Genomic DNA, 24,859 nt, shown 5'->3' with positions numbered 1-24,859 from the left:
CCTCACCTTCAAGCTATTCAGGAAGGTCTCCCCCCACACACACCTTTTAGGAGTAGATTAGTAGGTAGCAGGGCAGGGGACTTAAGTGGGGAAAAGGGGAGTAGCAATCCCCCCTTTTGCACAAACAGAAAGTTTGGAACTGCACCATAGGATACAACCCCTCATGTGCCCCTTGAGCAGGTAAAGGTAAAAGGTAAAGTGTGCCATCGCAAGTAGTCGAGCAATTAAACATTTGACTTCCGTTCCAATCCAGGTTCATCAGTAGGCAACATCCAGATGAAATTGGTCATGACTACGTCCTATTTAAATAAGTGGGAGTCAAGTTAGTCATGACTATCTTGTCTCTGAGATAAGTGCTTCCTGCTAACTAGTCTGGATGTTGCCTAGGTTATGTTAATTCTCCATTTCAGACACTAGCTTAAAAAAAAATATAGTCCAGGAACAGTCTGACATCTTAAATTGGATTGAAACCATGCATTTCCTGCAGTATCAAACTCTTTTGCTTTCAGTGTACTTTATAAAATGAATGCATTTTTTCAAATGTTTACTAGAAGAACAGGATATAATCAGAAACAGGAAAATTAAACAATGTACCTGGTTATTGAACCAGTTTCTTTGAACTGATTACAATTTTTTGCATTTGGGGCTAGGTTCATGTTAAAGGCAACCAAAAGATTTTAGTTCAGGTCATTTCACTGACATTCATTTTTGAATTGGCTTTTGGTTTCAGCCTCTGTTTGACTCCATTTCCGAGATTGTGTACAAAAATAGCACAAAGTGGTTAGAGGGTACATGTTGAGGTGACAACTGAGGTTTTAACCTCCAACAAAAGAAAGAGGAAGCAGTATAAGAAGAACATCATCCACATACTGAGAGACAATATTGACATGCAAACTGCTTTTGAAACTCACCTCTGTTTCATGCATGCATGGAAGTGTTGCCCACACAAAGCCCTTAGTTGGATGTAGGCCAATTTTTTTTTTCTGGCTACTTATTACTCTTTGTGGCTATTTTTGTTTAAACTGCTTTGAATCATCTTTAGCAGGAAAGGCAGAAGAATGTTTTTAAAAGTTAAGCAAGCCAATATATGCACTTGAGTAAAATACCACTTCTTATATGAACTTCCTCATCAGTAAAGATAGGTAAGTTTATTTGGTCATTGACCAGCAAATAATCAGTAAAGATGTTCTTCAGAATCCTTTCTCTGGATGCCCCTACTGTTGGGGAAATAGATGGCAAGATGGTGTGTTCGAAACACTTTCACCAAGTGTAAAGTAAAGTTGTGCCATCGAGTTGATGTCGACTCCTGGTGACCAGAGCGCCATGTGGCTTTCTTTGGAAGAATACAGCAGGGGTTTACCATTGCTATCTCCTTTCAGCATCTTCTTCTATTGCTGCTGCCTGATATAGGCGTTTCCCATAGTCTGGGAAACATACCAGCGGGGATTCGTACCAGCAACCTCTTGCTCCCTAGGCACATTACTTCTATCAAGTGGCTGAAGAGTGCTTTATTACTGACAGATTTATTCTTAACAGCAAGGCAACTTTCCTACCCACAAGTAAACAATTACACCCATCTTATTCTATCAGATAGTGCATGGCCATCAAGATTACCCTGAATAATCTAGAGTCCCTGGTCACCAAAATAAGTGATCTGACTGTAAATCAACTGGGTGACTCTGGGCCAGTCATGTATCTCTCAGCCTAACCTACCTCTCAGGGTTGTTGTGAGGATAAAAATAGCCATGTACAATGCACGCTCTGAGCTCCTTGGAGAAAAGGCAGGATATAAGTGTAAAAACAAACAAACAAACAAACAAGACACCACAAAACCAGCTGTGCCAGTTAAGCTATATCATTCTATACCCTGGATTACTGAAGCATCAGTAGCACCTACATTGTAAATATATACATATTGCAAATACTGTAAAATAGATTGTGTAGTCTTTGGGGACATGCATACCCATGGGAAAGATTGTGCCGTCGAGTCAGTGTCGACTCCTGGAGACCATAGAGCCATGTCGTTTGCCTGGTAGAATACAGGAGGGGTTAACATTGCCTTTCTCCCACACAGTGTGAGATGATGGCTGTTGCTGTCACTTTGGCTGTCCTTCCTATATTGTTGCTGCCCAATATAGGTGACTACAATTATATTTACTAGGCACAGTCTGGGGAGCACACCTGTGAGGATTTGAACTCACAGCCTCTTGCTCCCTAGGCAAGCTGCTTCTCCACTGCATCACCGCAGCCGATATACCCATGTCAGGGGGGTAGGGGATGGATTCAGGCTGGAATAATTTAAGCTGGAATAATTTATGTAAGTTCACAGCTCCTTGGTCAAAAAATAACTGTTTCTAGTAATAGTTTCCAGTGTGATGCTTTGGAATAACTTCCAAACACATGTAATAAAGCCACAAGAAGTGTTCTATAAGAGGAACTAGATTTGAAAGAGCACAATTTTGTCTACAGCAGTTCTATACAGTACCTGCTATCCTGACTGTTTCAGGTCTGTCCAGATTTTGAATCCCACACATGTGGTAGCCTGCCCAGTAGTATGCAGTGCATGTAGTAGCCTGCCGATAATCTGTATGCCTAACTCTAGCAAATTGTGCCTCTAGCATATACAGTTCTTAAAACCAGAAACAACTGAAATGCGGGAGGCAAGAGGGGCAGAGGATTCTGGTCTGATGGCTAGGATGGCTCCAATTGATGGTCTAGGGGTAGAGAACTGGATCACAGATTGGCATCTTGTGCGTGGTGATCCTCTGCTGCTGTGCTAGGGGACTGACTCTCATCTGCAGCCAGATGGTGCTGTGTAAATATGATCACCTTTGCAAATTATCTGAGCATTTGCCACACACAAAAATTGGGCTTTTCTTACTGAAGACTTTGTTGTAACTTGCTTGACAGGTTCTAGGGAGTGTACTGTACAGAAGCAAAGCACCGAGTTACATGTTTCATTGCGAGATCCACAGAAGAAGTTGTGAAAGCAATTCACATTGGAAGAATAACTACTATGCAGGACCCTTATATATTAACATAATTTGAAGTGGGTACAGAGCCAGGCAGACAGAGCAGCAACCTGAGGCAGAAAGGAAGGCCTTTCAGTAGAAGAGGGTAAGATGGCTAGATTGCACTACTCTCAGTGCCCCATTGGCAGAGCCCACCCAAAGAAGTTCCTAAAAATAAATAAATTAAAACCTTTCTAACATGCTGCATTTCCATAAAATGCAACTAGAATGACTATTTAGTTTTTATGCATACTGAGCAGCAATCCCTCTAGAAAAGAACTGCTTCTCCCAGCCACTGAACTATAGCACGGCTTTCTACTTGCTCTCAAAGGTCATACTATGCACATCTTTTTGAACCTTGCATTTTATCAAATCTGTGGTTTGTTCTTGCACATGCCAAGGAGGCGATGGTGTCAGGTCCTGCACTAATGCTAGTAGTGAAGTTAGGGACGCTGGCAAATTTGACCAAATTCAAGCTTGGAGGATAATTGTAGAAGTTAAAAAGCCTACCACAGAAAGAGGGACTAGTGCTCTAAACCACAACTCATCTTCAGGGAAGTTTGCCAGCTCTCTCCCCCATTACCACCAGCCCCATCCCTATCCCTCAAGCACCTCCCTCTATCCACCCACCCCACAAACACCCTCTACTTTGCTTTGCTTACCAGTCGCTGGAGCTGCAGTAGTGACAGAATGGGCTGAAGTGGCACAGAGCCTGGGATTTCCTTCTTCACCTTCTTTTGCCATCTTGACACACTGCTCCTTTGCAAAGGGAAATTCACAGTGGCCCTTAAGACTCGTGGTCTTTCCAAGGGCTATGTCAATGAAGAACTGATCACAGCGGTTCATGCTTCAGTAACCTCAGGATTCCATTCTTATAAGGTGTTCTGTGTCCATGAAGATAGTTCAGAGATCAAGCTGGCTCGGAACACTATCCAACTGGTTTCAGGTGCATATTATACCAGTGCCTAAACAGCTTCACTGGCTACCAGTGTGTGCCTTGGGCCCAGAAAGATGACCTAGAAAGCCTTAAATGGTCTGTCCTGGCCTCTTCAGAGAGCCCTTACCCATATGAATCTGTAAATTGAGAAAAGCATTACTCTCCACAAGAAGCAGGGCCTTCTAGAATGCTGCCCTACAGCTATGGAATACCAGTTAGCTATGCTCCTTTGCTTTTGGTGCTGAACAGGGGGGTTGAAACTTGTTTCAAGTGCTAGGGTTTTTGTTTTTGCTGTTTTCTCTGCTTTTGTTATTTGTTTTACTTGGTGGGGTTTCCCCCATGCCCCCGCTGCTAAAAAACAACAATATCCTGAATCCCTCTGTGGGTGAAATGTGTTTACTAAACTTGTATAGTAAAGTTGGATACTTCCCTGCTGGCCAGAAAGCCGAAGGTTGACTGACACTCACACAAACTTGTCTTAAATAGGGTACTCCAGAATTTTTAAATTATTCCCATGCTAGCCAGAAAGTTGACATTTGGTACTCAAAGACTGAAAACTAGTAGTCAAAACTTGGAAAAGGTTTACCTCAGAACACCAGTCCAGCACAGCATAGCAAAGAGATATCTTGGGTATATATCTAAGGTATACCCAAGTTGGAATACTGGAGATGAACCAGGATTGGGTTTGAAAGGAATCTTAGAATTGCCTAGGAACACTGCAAAATGATCTCTCTGGAAAGGCAATAAAGTATCAGGCTTAAAAAGGTACTATGATGAAAGGATCAGGGGACCACGTTTCCCACCCAGGGCATCTCAACTTTTGGCTGATAAAGATGAGTGACAAGGGATCTTCCTTCTGAAACAATGGATAAGGCATTTCTGTTAGGAACCTGAAAGTGGGCTTGATGAAATATTTAACTTGGATGCCGTTCTAAGATATAAGAAGACACAGGTGCCCAAGCTTGAGTCCCCAGATTTGTTGGACTACAACTTCCATTACCCTTCAGCCATTGTGGCTGGGGATGATGGGAGCTGTAGTCCAACAACATTTAGGGACCCAAGCTTCAGAATGGCCACCATAAGATCAAACTAAATTGTCTTATCTGAAAGCTTCACTGCTCTTGTGCTCACTCTTTTGCAATCTGTATGTACACTATAGCATTAGTGTAAAAGCAAGTGATTGTCAATGAGAAGGGGCAGAGCCAGTACTATTTGCTCTAGACAACAAAGGAGGAAGTATGCACACAGTAGGAAAGATTGGTTGAACAATGCAAACATCTAGAACAGTGGTTCCCAACCTGGGTTCCTCCAGACATTGCTCAGCTACGACTCCCATTACCCCCAGCCACAATCAACTGTAGCTGGGAATGATGTAGTTCAGCAACATATGGAGGAGCCCAGGTTGGGAACCACTGATCTAGAAGATGCATCTTATAGGTTGCCTAAGCCCTTCTGTATCTTGAGATGAATGTTCTGCACAGCCAGAAATCACCGTCTGAAAGGCACAGCAAAATATTAAGGGTAGTCTGCAAAGAGTATTTTACGATCAAGACGTGAATGATTTATTTCACAATTCTCACACTGATAAGAGCAAGATCATGGAAGTCGCCAACCATTTTCAAAGCAATTGCCAACATACAATGCACCAACAGGGCAAGCAGCTACTTAATCATCATCATGATGGAGCTTCTTGATCTTTGACTTATGGCGTTCAATTTCCTTCTGCAAACGCTCTATTTCTTTCTTGTGGATACTTATTTCCTCTTCATGGTGTTTCTTCAGGTTTGCCAGAGCTTCATTCTCTCTCTTCCTGCATGAATATAACAGATTATCCAAGACTTCTGCGGGATGGGTTGCAGTAAAGGCAACTTGCAAGAAGCAGTGAAGCAAAGCAATCCATCCACCACCACCACCACGACATGTGAGCCCTGGCCTGCGTTCCCTCTAACAGGGATCACCAGATATTGACTATAACTCCCAGGATCCCCAAGCAAAAGCCATCTTGGGGATCTTGGGAGTTGTAGTCAACATCTGGGAATCCCTGTTCGAGGGAAGGTTGCTTCCCACTGTACTCCATGCACACTATGCTGAGTAGAGGAGTCACCAGACTGCACCAATATACGATGCAGCACTCAAACAACAAGGTTAAGGGGCCTAGCCCAACCAGAGGGCTTAGAATGAGACACAATGTGGGTGACAAAAGCTAGTGCAACTGTTCAACATTTGCCACAGAATGTGACCATCAGTTTGATTGTCTTTTCAAAGCAGGTCTGCACATGTTGTGACACACAAGCCAGATTCAGTGGCCCATCAAAGCACAATACACTTTGTTTTTGTTGTCTGTCTGGAACTGAAAGAACAGGACAGCTGTCAAGTATATGACAAGTGATTATATATGGCTGCTGAGGTACATTTAACTCAGTGGAGCAGAAGTTAGGGCAGGCCCATTCAAAGCTACACATACACTCTACACAGACTGGAAGCAGCTTCTCCAAGGTTGCAGACAGGAGTCTCTCCCAGGCCTATCTTGGAGATGCCAAGGAGGGAACTTGGAACCTGCTGCATTATTATAATATAGTTATAATATAAATATGTTAATGATACACATTTTTATATGACCCCAAACTTATGTCTCTGGGCAGTTTACAACAATGCAAGCAGGCAGGGGCTATCCCCAGGGAGGCCCCCTCCCCTAAGGGAGAAATACCCTGCAGTGCTCACACATGTAATCTCCTATTCAAATGCAAACCAGGGCGGACCCTGTTTAGCAAGGGAACAAGCCAGGCTTCGAGAAAGAGAGGCCGCACCTGAAGTAGCGCGCCTCCTCGGCCGCTTCCCTTTTAGCAAAGGCGCCACCAGCCTCACGGATAGACCCGCTGTCGGACCGCTGAGGAAAACAGAACGGGAGAAACGTCAGAAAGGGCTCACGCCACGGCCGCCTGCGAGTTTACAACACCGCCCGGACCACCGGACCCGACACGCCCCCAAGCGAGCCCTTCCCCCACCTGGTCGTTGGAGCCAGAGATCCAGGCCCGCTGCTGCGTCGGCAGAGCCAGGGCGCCTCGCAAGCCGCTGCGGAACACACAACCCACGGCAGCCATCTCAGTTTTCTGTCCTTGGAGGAGAGTGGGGGCGGGACACACCCTGGGCCTCCTCAAGGCCTCTTCCTGAACCTGACAGGAAGCGGAAATAAAGGTGAAGCGCGGGCCAATCGGCGCAAAGGGGCGGGAAGGAACCCGCCAACCACTGTGACGCTATGAAGGAGGACGCGCGGAAGAAGGAGGAGCGTCCCAGGAAAAGGAGAAACCATGAAGATAGGTAGGTCGAGAGAAAGGTTATAGCCGCTCACGCTCTAAACTTCCGGTAGTGGAGCGAAGGCATCATCCGTTGGCCACGAACAGAACGGCATAAAAAGAAGGAACCCTTTTGGGATCATCAGATCAAAGGTCTGTGTAGAGCCCACCATTCTGCTTCCCGTAGTGGACAAGGCGATGCTCCCAGGAAGTTCACGTGCAGAATAAGAAAACAATGGCTCCTTCCTCCAATGATTGGCATGCAGTAGCAAGCAGAATGGCCCTGAACATGGAGGCTCCACATTGCCATCATGATTAATTGATTGTCATGATTAATTGATTAAGTGCCGTTAAATCGGTGTCGCCTCTTAGCGACGACATAGATAGATTCTCTTCAGGATGATCAGTCTTCAACTTGGCCTTTAAGCCAAGTTTAAGGTCTCTCAAGTAGTTCTGAAGAACGACTTTCACAGCCTGGAAAAGGAAAGCATGGTTAAATCGCTCGCAGGTTCCCATACAAAATTTACTACCCAACCCCTCAAGTATGGAGGCATTCCATTAACATCATTTTGACTGTGTTGGATGTTCTATTCTATTTCCTTGTTGTGCTGGTAATAAACCTTGAACTGAACTGAACATCATTTTGATATTTTTTTTTTATCTCATTTACCTGCAGACCTTTTTCCACACTAGAATCTCATTTCTCCGTGTGTGAATTGACTCATCTGAATCAGTGAAGAATCCCCAGAAGTTGCTAATTTCGATCCTACAGTTCAAGTGGCAGTGCCTCAGTCTCCCCGCCCCCATTTCTGATCCAGATACTATTTTAATTTTTTTTAAGCACTTCTTTCTGTTTTTATCTAATTTTATTTTGATGTTATTTTTGTTTATGTTTAATTTATATTTTCATTGTGTGGACTCACTTATTTTTTATTGTAAGTTCTATCTTGCTTTTGCAAAAAGAAATTTTGCTGCTGCTTCTTCTTCTTCTTGTTAAAGAGTTGAACATTTGGACATTATAACCACCAGTTACTTGTGCTTTGCAGATTTTAACCACCAATTAGTAAATTCCTTATTGCTTCATCCTCCTGGCTTATCTACTTGGTACATAGGCCAAATTGTGGTTTAGTGAATTTCCACTCCTCTGTTTTTCGGCCAAGGCTGAATACTCTGCACAGCCCCCCTGGCACCATGTGGAGATGACCATTCTCACTGTGCAGTGCTGTGCTTTGTCCAGTACCCCTTTTGTGTCCCTGAACCATCTTGGAAAGCATGCACAGAGTGCTGGGAAGTGCGGCCCTTCCCCAGTGCTTTCCCCTTACCGCTCCTGGGAGAAGCCTTTGCTTTGTCTCTCTTACAGGGCCCTCCCAGCATTGAGAAAAGCCCAGTAGTGTGCAGAGGTCAGCACAGAGGGTCATGGCTCTCACATTGAAGGGTTTTTGCCAAGGGAGTCCCCACTTGAAAAATAGTGAGGATCACTGGGGTAGAGAGTGTCAGACTTCAGCTAGAAAGACCATGGTTCAAATCCCACCTCAGCCATAAACCACACTGGGTAACCTTGGGCCAGAAACTCTTAGGAACAGAGGAAGCTGCCATATACCGAGTCAGACCATTGGTCCATCTAGCTCAGTATTGTCTACACAAACTGGCAGCGGATTCTCTAAGGTTACAGGCAGTGTTCCCTCTAATAGGAATTCCCAGATATTGTTGACTACAATCCCCAGAATCCCCAGCTGCAATGGCTTTTGCTTGGGGATCATGGGAGTTGTAGTCAACATCTGGGAATCCCTATTAGAGGGAACACTGGTTACAGCCAAGAGCCTCTCCCAGCCCTATCTGGAGATGCTAAGGAAGGAACTTGGAACCATCTGCATGTAAGCAGGCAGGTGCTCTTCCCAGAGCAGCCCCATCCCCTAAGGGGATCTTACAGTGCTCACATGTGGTCTCCCGTTCAAATGCAAATGACACTGCTTAGCAAAGCAGACAGCTCCCTCTCCTCCCTTTCTTCGCCTAACCTACCTGACAGGATTGTTGTGAAGTTAAAGATGAAGAGCCACCCTGAGCTCCTTGGAGGGTAGGATAAAAATATAATGAATTAGTGCCATAGTCTGGAGCCCCGTTTGGTCCCACAATAAACTGTGCTAGAGATTGCAGAGTCCCATAAGGGCACACTCAGAGAGAAAAGCTGCGATCTGAGGCCTTGGAGAGCCGCTGCCCGTCAGAGCAGAAAACACTAAGCTAGATAGCCCAGTGCTCTGACTTTGTAAGGAAGACAGCTTCCTTCATTCCTAGGCAACCCTAGATTCCATTCCTAGCCTAGAGCCAGCGTGGTGTAGTGGTTAGAGTGCTGGACTAGGACTGGGGAGAGCTGAGTTCAAATCCCCATTCAGCCATGAGACTAGCCGGGTGACTCTGGGCCAGTCACTTCTCTCTCCGCCTAACCTACTTCACAGGGTTGTTGTGAAAGAGAAACTTAAGTATGGGATATAAATGTAATAATAATAATAATAACCCAGTGCTCCTGTTCTGGCCCTTTAAGAAACTCCACTTCTCTCCCTCCCCCCGCCCATCCAAGAAAAGCTGGAGCGATTGATGTCATGGAGATGGCATTGGCGCGGGGCGGGTAGAGCGAACACCAGCCAGTTCGTCGGCCTGTGATCACGTGGAGAGGGCGCCTACGGAGCCCTGGAGTCCCGCATCACGTGGAGGGGGCTGTGTGGGTCACGTGGCTCAAGGGATGGCGGCTCCGGGGGAGCGAGAAGCCGGACGCGGCGCTGAGGAAGCATTTCTCACCTTCTATACGGAGGTATGGAGGGTCGGTCCGCCTTCCTTGCCTGGCTGAGTGTTCTCCGGCCCGGCCCCACCTCGTAGGCCTCGGGGTTTGCGCTTAGCGGGCGAGGCGTCGCTCTAGCGGGTTGGGCCTCGACCCTTAGCCCTAGGGGTGGCCGGTGGAGGGGCGGCCTGCAGCCCCTGCCTCGCCCCTCGCCCCTTGCCCCCCGGCCCAGGCTGCGCTTCCGGGGCTCCTCTTGGCCAGGGTTGTCAGCCCTCCATGGTTGCCCTGGAGCCTCCAGGAATCCGCACCGGTCTCCTGATCGCGATTGAAGGCAACCCCGTAGAAGCTCATGGTCTGATACTGTGAAAAATGCAGCGTATTCTTAGGAGGCGATTGTTGTTTATACTAATCTTCAGTGGGAAGGGCCTCAGGGTGACTTGCACAGAACAATAAGATCGGAAGGTACGAATGATGCAAGCAAGAAGAGGATGGTACTTCCTTCCCATTTGGCTCACAATATAGACATCTTTTTTCAAAAAAGAAAAAAAATTGGGTGGCGGGGGGGGGGAGATCTCCCGGGATATTTTCAGACCATGTTAGCAACCCTACTTCTCTCCCCAACTAGTTCTTGGATGTTGCCCAAGGAAGCATACTGATTGGAGAGCTTACTCTCAGGCCCCATCTGCCAACACTGGGCTCTTGGGCCATGGCTGTATGCAGTAGCTTTCCACAAATGCCACGGTATAGGGTGTCAGTACAGATCCATGGGGAACAGCCAGAGCTGAAATACAGTGAGCCTGGTAGATGCTTATCTAAATTTGTTATGCCCATCTACATTTTTAAAAAGATAAAATCTTAATATCTGTGTGGTGCTTAGCAATTATTCCAGGGCCTTATAATCAGTGACCAAAACATTGACGGGCAGGAGCAGAGGTGTGGGTCTGAAAATGTTCTGTGGAAAATTTCCTGAAGTGGAAAAAGTCCTGTATGTGTCATAAAAATGTTAGTCACAATGAATAAATGTCAATGCAATAACTAGTTAAGCTTGGCAGTTTCAAAGCTGTGATTAATGTTTTACAGGTGATTATCCCTAGGAAGTGTGTGAGAGAGTATGCATGTTTTACTGATTTGTAAACAGAAGCGTAATATAGTGGGGGGTTGTTTTTAACTAAATATGTAGGTTAAATGATATGCCAAATTGGATCACAATTGCAATTCATATGTGAGTAAGGGTCTACATATAGTAGGATGAGGGAGTACCTCCCCTCCACTTTTAAACAGCTAGATTGCATGGTGGGAGTCTACACATATACATGCATAGACCTAACTCTATTATGTTTAGTAGGGTCAGAGTGCTGCACAAGATCAAAAGTCACTCCCAGGGTCTGCTGCATGTTGAACGTACACACCAGAGCAGTTTATGAATTTGCCTGGAATTATTTATTCAGCTGATGAGGACAGTGCTCTATCTTTTTCGGTCTCCTTTTGGACTTATATTTCTGCTTTTAAAACAATCATTTGTTGTCATAGGCAATCATATTGCTGTAAAGAGTAACACCTTGATACGTTTCAATCGTGTGTTGTGTTGGATCCCTGTCTTTACTGCTTTGCTGCTGGGTTCTGAAGAGACGCTGTGTGTAAAACTGCTGCTTTCATCATGTGGCATTATAATATGGTTCCAATCTCTGCAGGTGAAACAAATAGAAAAGCGAGACTCTGTGTTAACTTCAAAAAATCAGATTGAGAGGCTCACTAGGCCTGGATCATCCTATTTCAACCTGAATCCATTTGAGGTAAGTCGAAGAGCATTGATTGTCCAGACACTGCATTCCTCCTGGGCTTTATTTGCTTGTGATGTAAAATGTACATGGGTTAGTTGGTGTTTGTATGTTGGCACAGGACTTTCCCTCCTAATTCAAATTGTAAATGGCCCCTTAGGGCTTATTGATAGGTGTTAATTTGTTTGTTCTGTGGCTGACAGTCATGCTTGGTTCATAGCGGACTCTTCAGAAGGGTGGGGTTTGGAATTGAATATTCATAGCTATCTATTGAGTCTCTAGTCCCAGCATTCTCGGCTTCTCATGTGGAGGATTTAAAATAATCTTAGTCATTCATTGGAGCCGAGTCACTGAACTGGCAAATAAATTATGCATCCTTGGACATTTTATCAAAGCATAGTGCTTGATGTAGCAGAATAGTAGAATCCAACCCAATTCCTATGCTTTGTGCCATGATGGCCTGTTTCTACTCACTGCTTTAATGGGAACCCAGGGCACCACACTCTTGTGATGTAGTTGATTCAAGCATTTTTATGCTGGATCTGCAGTTAATAAATCTATGCTCTCTGCCTCTTTCCAAGTTCCTTCACAGTATCACTTGGTTTGAAGGAGGAGTTCTATTTACTGTGTGGTGTGTTCATGTTTAAATACTGCTATTCCTTAAAGTTACTAGGCCTGTGCAGTTGATTGAAATGTGTCAGAAGTTCCACACTGAGGCAGGCATTCCCAGGGCGACCAGTGCCAGGGAGTATTTATTTACTTATTTATTGAATAAGTTTGGCTGAAGAGATGTGTCTTCAGCTGTTTCCTAAAAGCCAACAGGGATGGAACAACTCTAATCTCAGCCGGAAGTCCATTCCACAGTCCTGGGGCAACTTCAGAGAAGGCACGCCTTTGAGTCATCACCAGATGAACTGGTGGCACCCTCAGACGAACCTCCCCTGAAGATCGTAATAGGTGGTGGGGTTCATAATGAAGAAGGCGTTCTCTTAAATACCGTGGGCCCAAGCCGTTAAGGACTTTATAGGTAATAACCAACTCTTTGTATTTTGCCCATAAACCTTTTGGTAGCCAGTGTAGATCTTCTAGTATTGTTGTAATATGGTCTCTACGGGACATCCCGGAGACCAATCTGGCAGCAGCATTTGGCACCAGTTGCAGCTTCCAGACTATGTACATAGGCAGCCCCACATAGAGTGTGTTGCAGTAGTCAAGCCTGGAGGTTACCAGCATGTGCACCACTGTCTTAAGGTCTCTCATTTCCAGGAAAAGGCACAATTGACGAACCAGTAGTTGCTCTTCCCAGTGGGGGAGAACTTTTATTGTGGAACCGGTAGCTGCTCAGGGGTGTTTGGGAGGTTGCGTTGGGCGGGGGGTATTGGAGGAGAAAGCTCTAGGAGGAACTACAGTCCCCAGGCTCCCTTGCACTCCCCCCCACCTTGTGCCTTTCTGGCATTTCCGCATCCTCCTGGTCTCCCCAACGCAGCTACCAGTTCAGCAATAAAGGTGCCCTCTTCCATGCTGGAAAGAACAGCTACTGCCTGATCCTAGTTGCACCATGAGCACCTGCCTTTATGTGGTGGGGGATAGTGTGTGTCGGAACTCCGTTACATTCGGAGTTCGCAGGTCTAAAAGATGCCTCACTGGTATACAACAAAATTAAGTGTATTGGAGAGGCTAAGAGGAACTATGGTTCCCAGGCGTCCCTGCACTCCCTCTTGTGTATTGGAGATATTTTTTTGAACTGAAAATTTATCCCTCCTGATGTGGTCCTTATAGCCCAAATCTAACGCTGCTACTAATACAGCAGTTTTCCTCTTCTGTTCTGCATGTGGGATTATTTGTCTCTTGGTCTCAGCAGCAAGAGAGAAATGTCCATCTAAGCACACAGATGAGGTTTCTGAGCTTATTTAACTTCCAGTTATGTAATCTGGGGAAGAGCATGCCTTTTTTCCTTACCTCAACCTGCCTATTAGGTTGCGATGGTCTTGCTGGAGAAAGCTGTGGATAGTTACAAGGATGCAGAAACTGGAACTGCTGGTGATTATGCTGTTTTTGTCTGTTCCAGGTATTGCAGTTAGATCCTGAAGTTACAGATGAAGAAATAAAAAAGAGGTTCCGTCAGGTAGGTAGTTCTGGCATTGTTGCCAGTTTCATGGCCTGAATGTAACATTGTGACTTGATTGTGAGAAGAGGAAACATACCTCTTGCTCAAGAGCAATGGCTACTTTTCAGCAGTGATGCAGTGGAGGTACAAGAACTAGTTTCTACAGGGAGATAGTGATGGTAAAGCTGCATGTGATTTGCCCCTAAAGAAGCAGATGCCTTTTCACTTGTACATATTTTTGTGTGAATGACTGTACCTGCACTCATTTGAAAAGTGAACTTGGATCCAGGCCCCTCGAATGCATGGTACAGACCACCATTCCCTCTAAGAAGGAATTCCAGATGTTGTTGACTATAACTCCAAAGACCCAAACTGCGAGGGCTGTTGGCTGGGAATTATGGGAGTTTTAGTCAACAACATCTGGAATTCTCTGTTAGAGGGAACACTGGTACAGACACACAGTTTACTGCTGTACCTGTGTTCAACATAATGTATGAATAACTGCACCTGTGAACACCGTACACGCATACAAATGGTGAACATAACTGAGCAAAGAGACACCATTTTAAAGTGGTGATTCTCTTTGTTTAGCAGGGGGAGAGCAACTGTCCCTATCCAACCCCAGCACACCATTCCTCCAGTGGCTGTTGCTGGTGTCTGCCTTATGTTTCTTTTTAGATTGTGAGCGCTTTGGGGACAGAGGATCATCTTATTATCTATCTATCAAATTTGTACACCACCCCAAACTTTCATCTCTGGGCGGTTAACAATAGCATAAAACAAGTTAAAACATATACAAAAACTTTTAAGGTTTTAATTTGTGGGTGATTTTTGAATTGTTAAATAAAACAAATTTAAAAATCACCCACAGATTAAAACCTTAAAAATTTAAAGTACTGAAAAAGCTTGGGTGAAGAGGTGGGTTTTTAAATGCTTGTCAGAATTTGTCAGAGATGGGGAGGATCGTATCTCAGTAGGGAACACATTCCACAGTCTCGGGGTAGCAACCGATAAAGCCCGTTCCCATGTGGCCACCATCTGAGCTGGCGGCAACTGGAGATGGATCTTTCTAGATGACCTCAATGAGCGGTGGGGCTCATAATGAAGAAGATGTTCTCTTAGATACCCAGGGTCTACACCATTTAGGGCTTTATAAGTTATAACTAGCACTTTGTATTTTGCCTGGAAGCTACTGGCAGCCAGTGTAACTCCATCAACAAAGGAGTGATGTGGTCTCTCCAAGATGACCCAGAGACCAACCTGGCTGCTGCATTCTGTACCAACTGAAGCTTCCAGACTACGTACAAAGGCAGCCCCACATAGAGTGCATTGCAGAAGTTTGTCTGTGTTTGTTTTTCTATGTAAACTGCTTTGAGAACTTTGGCTGAAGTGACAAATATAAATATTTGCAGTCGTAAATAAGGCTATATTGATTCATTGAGCACCATCTCCTGAGTGATTAAAATGGGTTCGCAGAGTGGGGGAAGCTGGCTGACTGAGAATCCAGATCTGGGGGCAGGGATCAGAATTCAAGGAAGGGCTTGCCTCAGAAAGAGTGCAGTTAACTATGATTGTTTAGTGGTGTGCTATTCATAAATTGCACAGAGAAGGAGAGGTGTGGGGTGTGTGTGTGTACATGTGTGTACACACTTGTGACAGCATCACCAGTTTTGACAAAGAGCAATTTGTGCTTTGTACTTTGTAGTTATCCATACTGGTGCATCCTGACAAAAACCAAGATGATGCTGACAGATCCCAGAAGGCGTTTGAAGGTACCTCCATGACTCTTCTGTGTTGCTGGTTTTGATGTTAGAGCTGGAGAGAGCTGCTCTGTTGGATCTCTAAAAATGAATGGTGGCTTTGTTTGTTACTCAAGCTCTAGTCATTAAAGCAGGGTAGATTCGTCAAGTTATGTGAATGTGCTGATGGAAATATTTGGTTTGCCAGCTGTCGACAAAGCATACAAGCTGTTGTTGGACCAGGAGCAAAAGAAGAGAGCTTTGGACGTGATACAGGCTGGGAAGGAATATGTGGAGCACATTGTAAGTACTGTGTGGGGTGTGTAACAGCCAGCCTGTGACCTGGGTTTGGGGATTAAGCAACTGGGCTTGGTTGCCTAGAGAGGGCATCCTTCTATCCACAATATTATATGTACTGAGAGCTGTAGTGTTTGTTTGCAAATGTTTAAATTGTAAGAGTTTTCCCATACTCTGATTCAGCCATGATTTTAATAAAAATGTGCCTTGACCATGAGCAGAATTGCATTTTACAAACAACTGGGGTCAGGAAGACACCTAACTTAACTTTTGATATTTGTGTTTAAATTCTTGGAATTGGGATGAATGTTAATTATTGTGCAGATAACTGTATCTGAGATCTGTTGCAGTCTCTTTTCCAATGTGTTTATGGAAGTTGAATAGATCACACTTTTGGACAAATTAAAATATTTATCTTATTAAAAAATCAGTCTCAAAACTTTTTAAAGAAAGAAATGGAGCTAAGAATTAAGAGTTTGAGTTCATTATGGTCACTTCCTTATAGAATAATAGATTAATATTTGACATGCATTGCATTAAGTTGTTTGAACACTTTCACATAGCTTCCTCTCAATCTTAGCATTTCCGTTTGACTAAACGATATCCCTCTAAGACAGGACTGCACAACTTTCACCCTCCTGTAGATGGTGGAGGACTATAAGAGCCAGCGTGGTGTAGTGGTTAGAGTGCTGGATTAGGACCAGGGAGACCCGAGTTCAAATCCCCATTCAGCCATGAGACTTGCTGGGTGACTCTTGGCCAGTCACTTCTCTTTCAGCCTAACCTACTTCACAGGATTGTTGTGAGGAGAAACCTAAGTATGTAGTACACCGCTCTGGGCTCCTTGGAGGAAGAGCGGGATGTAAATGTAATAATAATAATAACTCCCATAATCTCTGACTATTGGCCACTGTGACTGAGTTGTTATCCAAAAACAGCTGGAGGACCAAAGTTGTGCTCCAAGACCCCCTGCTTACAGAAGGAAAGTGAGAACATGTTTGTGTTCATTTCCAATTAAACAACAGGCAAGGAAGCAGACATCTAGGCTGCCTTGCTGCTACTCCTTCCATACTGTTGGAGTACATGGAGGAGCTCGAGTAAGCCGTCCCTCTCTAACTCTGGTTTTCCATCCTTGCCAAAATGCCCCATGACTATCCTGTACTCCCAGCCATGGATATGTTTTGAGCTTGTCCCAAGGGCAGATGTGTTACTGGGTCCCAGGAGAGGGTGATATTAGCAGCAGCCCGGGGCCAAGAAGAAAACCTTTGCAGAGTTGGGTAGTGAGCTTTATTAAGATGGATTAAGAAATCTATGGGAGCTGAACTTGGAACTGCCTTGCTTTGAACAGTGTTTTATGTTGTCCACATGCTGTGCTCTCCTGGCTTAGTGGCTCAGACTGAGGTGCGAATGGAGACTTCCCTGGTTTGAATCTCACTTGTGCCATGAATTCACTAAATGACTTTAGGAGAGAGAGACTTCCATTTAGCCTCAGCCCCCAGCTACTATGGGGGGGCGGATAATAATACCCTACTTGCCTTTGGAGTGTTCAAAGCACCATACAAATACTTGTTGTTATTTCGTAAGTAATGCCTGTGGAGGAAGGTGTACATAAGAACAGCCATGCTGGATCAGGCCCAAGGCCTATTTAGTCCAACGTCCTGTTTCCCACCGTGGCCCACCTGATGCCTCTGAGAAGCCCACAGGCAAGAAATGAAGGCATGCCCTCTCTCTTGCTGTTGCTCCCCTGCAACTGGTGTTTAGCGGCATCTTGCCTCTGAGGTGGCCTATAGCTACCAGACTAGTAGCCATTGATAGAACTGTCCTCCATGACTTTGTCTAAGCCCCTTTTGAATCCATCCAAGCTAGTGGCCTTCACCACATCCCATGGTAGAGAATTCCGTAGATTAATTATGCGCTGTGTGAAAAAGTACTTCCTTTTGTTGTTCCTAAATTTCTTGGCCTTCAGTTTCATGGGATGACCTCTGGTTCTCGTGTGTTGTGAGAGAGGGAGAAAAATTTCTCTCTGCCCCTCACTCTATGTATAATTTTATACACTTCTATCATGCCTCTCTCTTTTCCAAACTAAAAAGCCCCAGATGTTGTAGCCTTGCCTCATAAGGAAGGTGCTCCAGTTCCCTGATCCTCTTGTTTGTTCTCTTCTGCACCTACGCAGTACCCCAAATGTGGCCGCATCATAGATCTGTATAAGGGCATTATAGTATTAGCATTTTTATTTTCAACCCCCTTCCTAATGATCCCTAGCATGGAATTTGCCTTTTTCACCGCTGCTGTACACCCAGTTGACACTTTCAACAAGGTGTCCAGCAAGACCCCAAGATCTTTCTCCTGTTCAGTACCTGACAGCTCGGACCCTATCAGTGTATATGTGAAGTTGGGGTTTCCCCCCAATATGCATCACTTTACACTTGCTTATATTGAACCCTATTTGCCATTTTGTCACCCACTCACCCAGTTTGGAGAGATCCTTTTGGAGCTCCTCACAATCTGTTTTGGATTTCCCGACCCTAAATAGTTTAGTGTCATCTGCAAATTTGGCCACTTCACTGGTTACTTCAACTTCTAGATGATTTTTGAACAAGTTAAAGAACACTGGTCCCAGTACAAATCCCTGGGGGACCCCACGTCTTACTTCCCTCCATTGTGAAAACTGTCCATTTATTCCTACCCTCTGTTTCCTGTCCTTCAACCAGTTACCAATCCACACATGAACCTGTCCCCTTATCCCATGACTGCTAAGTTTACTCAAGAGCCTTTGGCGGGGAACTTTGTCAAAAGCTTTTTGGAAGTCCAAGTATACTATGTCAACCGGATCACCTTTATCCACATGCCTGTTGACACTCAAAGAACTCCAAAAGGTTAGTGAGGCAAGACCTGCCCTTGCAGAAGCCATGCTGGTTCTCCTTCAGCAAGGCCTTTTCTTCTATATGTTTAACAATTGTCCTTAAGTATGTTTTCCATCAGTTTACCCGGCACAGAAGTTAAGCTAACTGGCCTATAGTTTCCCAGATCCCTGGTGCAGTCAAAGGGTGTTCAACTTCAGTCTCTTTTTGCCCAGAATCAGCATGTTCTCTCATTTTTTCCATGTGTGCGTGGAACAAGTATTGTTCTGGGCGGCAGTATCAAGGCAGTGTGTGCGCATGTGCATTTATAATGGGGCTTTCCTGATTCAACCTGAACAGGATCTAAAACTAACTGAGCGGACATCCAAAAACTTGTGAGCGCGTGCACATGCGCACGCCTTAGGGGGAATACTGCCCATTATAACTGCAAACTTTTTAAAATCTTAATTGGAGTACTCAAACTTGTCCTAAGTCACTCACAGTGCTTGTGTGGACTGTTTTGTAGTACTTGCCTCAAATATTTTAAATGTAACTATCTATATTCTAACAAGGGAATAGACTAGGATACCCCAATCAATGCCCATTAAAATTGTGTCTCTGTTGACTGATACTATAGCACTGTAGGAATCAGTCATAGAGATAAGAGCCTGAGGAATAGCTGCAAACTCGTGTTTTGTAAGGCTTCTGTGTTCCTGACTTGTACCTTTTTTTTTTTAATAGGCAAAAGAGAAAAAGAAACAGTTGAAGAAGGAAGGCAAGTCAACCAACATAGAAGAGGATGACCCAGAAGTAGTAAGTTGACAAGCAATAAATAGTTTGCAAGGTTGAGTCTAGAAAGGCTGGGATGTATCCAATTTCTTTGGGAGCAATTCATTTCTTTCTGTTTGGCTTTGGCTTAAAATACCTGGCATTTACAGAGGGAGATGGGAGTATAGCAAAATGTAAAAGTCCCCTACCCCTTTCCTGCTCCCCTTGACTGTTTCTGGTTGCAATTTTAGTCTTAATCCCCAAAACAGAAAATAGCCACACTCTTGATAACTTTACCACAATATGGCATTTTGTATGAACATTGGAAAGACTTCTCTGGGGTGTGCAGGTGTTGTGATGATGCTGATGTGAGCAGAAAGACAGAGTTTTAAGGGTGCAAGAGTTGACTTGTAGCTTTGAACTTCTTCAGGCCCAGAGGTTAAGACTGTCGGACTGAAAGGCTAAGCTGAAGCTAGACTTTTATGTCCTAAACTTGCTTTTTTTCTTTTCTCAACAGTTCAAACAAGCTGTTTACAAACAGACCATGAAACTCTTTGCGGAACTGGAAATTAAAAGGAAAGAGAGAGAGGCAAAAGAAATGCATGAAAGGTAGGAGGAACGCTGGGTTTTTAGGTCCTATGTTCTGAGGCTGAACATGAGATTCTTGGTACACATAGGCAGTGTCCTAAATCTTAGGAATATAGGAGGCTGCCTTATACCAAGTCAGACCATTGGTCCATCTAGCTCAGTACACTGACTGGCAGTGGTCTCTTCAAGATTGCAGGCAGGAATCTTTCCCAGCCCTGCCTGCAGATGCTGCCATGGAGGGAACCTGGGACATCCTGCATGCAAAGCAGACTTTTATTTTATTGATTGGCCCCATCCCCTAAATAAATAAATCTTAATAGTTGGGGTGTACCAAAACAAGTCTGGGAGGGAGTGCTGGAATAAAAGAATTATTTTATTAAGCATTTTAATAGCAATGTAGAGTAACATTATTGCATTTAAATACTGAGTAAGAAGTATAGCCTTACACTGATGACTCGGAGGATATCCAGGATAACTGATGCAGGTTACATTAAGGGATAGACACTTACTTTGTGTGGTCCACTGAGCTTCTTAGCAGAATAGGGGATTGAGCCTGCATATTCCATGTCCAAAATCAGTCTTCTATACTCCAAATTGCTTGATGCAGAGAAGAGACTGGCTCTCATTGAGTTGTTTAAATGTATCATTTCCCCTATTCCAGAGTTTTGGAGCAAGTTGCACTGGGCAGTATACTGATAATATCATGCATGCAAGTGAAGAAGGGCAATTTTTGCTGATTCCCCCCACCCTTCCCTCTGGCCCTGATGTGCCCTGAAAATATGTCCCCGAGGTTCCCCCAACCTTCAGAGTCATATTTTCAGGGGGCAGTGGGGATTGGTGAAAACTGTACCCACTATGTCTAATATGTCAGACAAAAATATTATGGGGAAGAGAGCAAGAAATAGACGATTGTAACATCCAGTTGTGACTGTAGAGGGCGGTCATTGTCTTGCCAAGTCCTGTCGCGGAGAGAGCCAGAACTTCTGTTTCCTGCCACCTTTTGCTCCAGAGCCACACTTTCCCACCTCTAACTAAGTATGTCTCCTCTGAGTAGCTCTGTACAGAATTTGATCATGTGGCCCAGTATTCTGAACACAGGAGCCTGGTAACTACTATTGTGAACTATGGCTGGTTCACAAAACCTGCACCTCTTCTTGACCCAAATGTTGGCTGTGTTTTACAGCAGGAGCAAGTTGCTCTTAAGGGTTTTTATATCGGAGAGGTGTTGGTTTTGTTATTTTTAAAAAGCGGTTCTTCCATAAAATGGAGAGTTGCTGCTAGGCTGTGCTCCTGATCCCAGCTTCTGCATGCAGATAATTCAAAGAGCTAATGTAATCTCTGTTTGTTAAATTTGGACCCTTTGCTCTCCCAACTACTTGGGGATAGGTAGCTGCTGTGTAAGATTATGGGAAATATGCTCTTCCTCTCTTAAGAAAATATGAACAGCCCAGCTGGATCAGGCCCAAGGCCCATCCAGTCCAGCATCCTGCTTCACACAGTGGCCCACCAGATGTCTCTGGGAAGCCCACAGGCAAGAGCTGAGGGCATGCCTTCTCTCCTCCCCTGCAGCTAGTTCTAAAATGGTATCCAAGATTGCCCTGATCTTGAGTATATTAAACCAGATGCCCCTGAAGACTTGCCACGTGACTTGACATGGGGTGGGACAAGATCTCCTCTCCTAGTACTCTGGACACCGTGATGCCGCTCTCGGATGAAGATCCAACCCTCACGTATAACACTGCCAAGTTCTGCATGGCAGCGCGTAGGATACGCCGGGCCCTGACAGCCACCAGGCCTTGACCCGAGGGCAGTTCGTAGCTAAAAAACCCCATTACAGCTGGGCATGAATTCCAGGCAGGTGACAGCCTGAGCTTGATCTCGGCTCCCATGTTTTTAATTATGGAGTATTCAGTCAGTCTCTTCAGGGGTTTTTTTACCTTGTATATTTTAATACAGCAGATCCATGCAGTTCATCCTCATGCCATATCAATATAGCCTTTTATAACCAGCTTTTATTAGTCATATCTTACTATTATTAACCCCTCCACCCCTGAATACTAATTTCGTCCATCGGGAATGTCTTGTTAACTTCTCCTCTTTGGCTTACGTTCCAGGAAGCGGCAGCGAGAAGAAGAAATTGAGGCTCAAGAGAAAGCCAAGCGTGAGCGAGAGTGGCAAAAGAACTTTGAGGTAACTGGTCCTGGGCAACTTGTGGTGTTCTCTCATCAAGGGCGTAGCCTCAGCAACCTAAGCCTGAACGTAGGGAGCTGCCTTCTCCTTGGTCAGACTGATGGTCCATCTGTTGTCAGTATCGTCTACTGGCGGCAGTGCTCCAGGGTTTCAGACACAGGTCTTTTGCAGCCTCACTTCGAGAAGCCAGGAATAGAATCACAGTTTATTAGAAAGCGTGTGGAATCTTGGCTTTTTATTCAGGCTTGTATATGACTGTTCTTATTGCCGCTGCTTTGTATCTTATCTTTTGTGGTTATATTGTGCTTGTATTTTAATCAGATCTAGATTCTAATCTAGAATATTTTTATATTCTAGCTGATATGTTAATTGTGTAACTTTTGTAGTCTTGTGTTAACTTTTGTGTGAACCGCCTTGAGATTGTTTGAATGAAAGGTGGTATAGAAATCTAACAATAAAACAATAAATCCTCTGCTAAATGAGCAAAGAGGCACCTTTTTAAAAATGGTGATTCTCTTTATTGAGCAGGGGGAGAGCAACTGAACCTATCCATCCCCAGCACAACATCCCTCCAGTGGCTGTTGCTGGTGTCTATCTTATGTTTCTTTTTTAGATTGTGAGCCCTTTGGGGACGGGGAGCCATTTTATTTATTTATTTGTATCTATCTATGTAAACCACTTTGGGCATGTTTGTTGAAAAGCGGTATATAAATATTTGTCATATATAAACCAGCACCTTCTGTGTGCAAAGCATATGCCCTGCCACTGAGGTATGTCCCCTTCCTAAACGTTGATATGCAAGGAATTTGAAAATGAAAACGTGGTGCCAAGACATTGCTTCAGGGAAGCACTGAACTGCAGTAGGGATGGGCTGGCTAGAAATGAGGTCAGGTTATGAAAGCCAATATTGCTAAGGCAAAGGATTGTAGCCGGGATTTAAATAACAGGTCTGGGAAGTTTGGGACAGAAGGCAGAGATGGGAATTGTTTTGCTTTCATATACAATAACTTTCCATGAGCCCTGCCAGTTGTTGTTAAGCCAGATAATCAAATTGTGACCAGTTAGCTCTTTCTGTGGTTGGAGGCAGGGAAGCCGCTGGTTTGTGCTCTGGAGACATCTGAAGGAGTCTTTTCTGTTGGATGGAGGACAGGAAATTAAAGCCCTGGCCTCGGCCTTTATTAATTGTTCTCTCTCCTCTTCTTTATATCTAGGAGAGTCGAGATGGACGTGTAGACAGCTGGAGGAACTTCCAGGCAAATACAAAAGGCAAGAAAGAGAAGAAAAACAGGACCTTTTTGAGGCCCCCCAAAGTGAAGATGGAGCAGCGTGAATGAGTCTGGCTCTTCCAGGCTCCAAAGGACTCTCCTGTACCACCACGTTTAACCCCTTCTTGCTTTCCAGTAGGATCTTTTGTTTTCAGTATGATTGAGTTTGGTCAAAGTATCTTCTGTACTCTGCCCGTTTTTTGCCTGAGGTTCATGGTGTGATGTCCAGGGTCAAATCTGCTGCTCTTAGAACACTTGGCTTACGTAGGAAAACCCCGCCATAACTGCTGTCGCATTTACCTGTAGTTCTGTAATTTAAATGTTCTGTATTCCAAGGATATTGCTGTTCAAGTCGCCATCAGGCCTGATCTGTAGACGTGTCCAACTAAGGCAGGTGCTGAGAATGGTGTCTGGTGGACTCCCCTGCTCATTAGACCGGTTGTCAGGTTTTCATCGGCATCGGTTTCCAGTTGTCAATAGAGCGGATTGAAGCCTGGAATGGAGATGTTTAGTTGGACTCTGCAAAGTTACCAACTCAGTTGCATGGAGCTGAAATGGTCCCCTGGTTTGGATTCCCGGCTGGCAACTCCTTAGTTCCAGGATCGCTGGTGGGTGACTAGCCAATTAAAATACCAGACCGCTCTGTAAATAAACATTATCTCATTGAATATTCAGTTAGTGGCAATGTTCTGTATGTAAAATAAATTTTTACCCAAAAATGTTTGGTGTTTGATTCTCAGCCATTCTAGAGATGCATGTTTCAATACTTTTTCTAATGTTGCATGTAATGATGCATGTTTTCTAATATTTTCTGTCCTGTGTCTCATTCTGGCACTGCAGCATAGCCACCATGAGAGGTGGTGGAGTGTGGTGGTGGAGCTTGTATACATAGTAAAACCTGAAATTCACTAAAAAGCCCTCACTGCAGCTCCAGGCTTAGTTTCTAGTATCATACTCTTGGAGGTTTGGAAGGCACAGCATGGCCAAGTGCTTTGCTTTTTAGATCTAACATGGCCAAACTTGGGCTAAATGAGCCAGCATGGTGTAGTGGTTAGAGTGCTGGACTAGGACTGCGGAGACCTGAGTTCAAATCCCCATTCAGCCATGAGACTAGCTGGGTGACTTGGGGCCAGTCACTTCTCTCTCAGCCTAACTTACTTCACAGGGTTGTTGTGAGGAGGAACTTAAGTATGTAGTACACCCACTCTGGGCTCCCTGGAGGAAGAGCGGGATATAAATGTAAAAATAATAATACAGAGATGGGGATACGATC

The 24,859-nt window shown here is 44.6% G+C and overlaps 2 protein-coding genes and 1 long non-coding RNA gene across 3 annotated transcripts; 2 read left to right on the top strand and 1 right to left on the bottom strand.

Moving 5' to 3' along the window:
- Nucleotides 1-5,486: 5,486 nt before the first annotated feature.
- On the bottom strand, nucleotides 5,487-7,134 carry ATP5IF1 (ATP synthase inhibitory factor subunit 1). Its single transcript, XM_053268365.1, has 3 exons — nucleotides 6,954-7,134; nucleotides 6,756-6,835; nucleotides 5,487-5,758 (listed from the first exon to the last, which is right to left on the bottom strand). The coding sequence occupies exons 1-3, from the start codon at nucleotides 7,047-7,049 to the stop codon at nucleotides 5,614-5,616; spliced, it is 321 nt and encodes a 106-aa protein (XP_053124340.1). The 5' UTR covers nucleotides 7,050-7,134; the 3' UTR covers nucleotides 5,487-5,613.
- Nucleotides 7,135-7,236: 102 nt separating this feature from the next.
- Nucleotides 7,237-8,326, top strand: LOC128333182 (uncharacterized). The gene is made up of 2 exons (XR_008310867.1): nucleotides 7,237-7,394; nucleotides 7,918-8,326. It is a non-coding gene; the product is annotated as an uncharacterized LOC128333182 (long non-coding RNA).
- A 1,531-nt stretch (nucleotides 8,327-9,857) lies between these two features.
- DNAJC8 (DnaJ heat shock protein family (Hsp40) member C8) lies at nucleotides 9,858-24,305 on the top strand. Its single transcript, XM_053268364.1, has 9 exons — nucleotides 9,858-10,047; nucleotides 11,706-11,807; nucleotides 13,861-13,917; nucleotides 15,605-15,671; nucleotides 15,847-15,941; nucleotides 19,517-19,588; nucleotides 20,061-20,152; nucleotides 22,246-22,321; nucleotides 23,533-24,305. Exons 1-9 carry the CDS (start codon nucleotides 9,979-9,981, stop codon nucleotides 23,653-23,655), a joined length of 753 nt encoding a protein of 250 aa, XP_053124339.1. The 5' UTR covers nucleotides 9,858-9,978; the 3' UTR covers nucleotides 23,656-24,305.
- Nucleotides 24,306-24,859: the final 554 nt, after the last annotated feature.

Source organism: Hemicordylus capensis, chromosome 7, assembly GCF_027244095.1.
Source record: "Hemicordylus capensis ecotype Gifberg chromosome 7, rHemCap1.1.pri, whole genome shotgun sequence".
In the NCBI taxonomy this organism is placed as follows: Eukaryota; Metazoa; Chordata; class Lepidosauria; order Squamata; family Cordylidae; genus Hemicordylus; species Hemicordylus capensis.
The sequence above is the reverse complement of the archived record's forward strand: the minus strand, read 5'-3'. Positions and strand labels throughout refer to the sequence as shown.

Coding starts and splice junctions, on each gene's coding strand:
- DNAJC8 (XM_053268364.1), top strand. CDS start 9,979: ATGGCGGCTCCGGGGGAGCGAGAAGCCGGACGCGGCGCTGAGGAAGCA. Junction 10,048..11,705: donor TTCTCACCTTCTATACGGAG/GTATGGAGGGTC, acceptor CAATCTCTGCAG/GTGAAACAAATAGAAAAGCG. Junction 19,589..20,060: donor AAGAGGATGACCCAGAAGTA/GTAAGTTGACAA, acceptor TTTTCTCAACAG/TTCAAACAAGCTGTTTACAA.
- ATP5IF1 (XM_053268365.1), bottom strand. CDS start 7,049: ATGGCTGCCGTGGGTTGTGTGTTCCGCAGCGGCTTGCGAGGCGCCCTG. Junction 6,836..6,953: donor TCTCTGGCTCCAACGACCAG/GTGGGGGAAGGG, acceptor TGTTTTCCTCAG/CGGTCCGACAGCGGGTCTAT. Junction 5,759..6,755: donor GAGGAGGCGCGCTACTTCAG/GTGCGGCCTCTC, acceptor ATATTCATGCAG/GAAGAGAGAGAATGAAGCTC.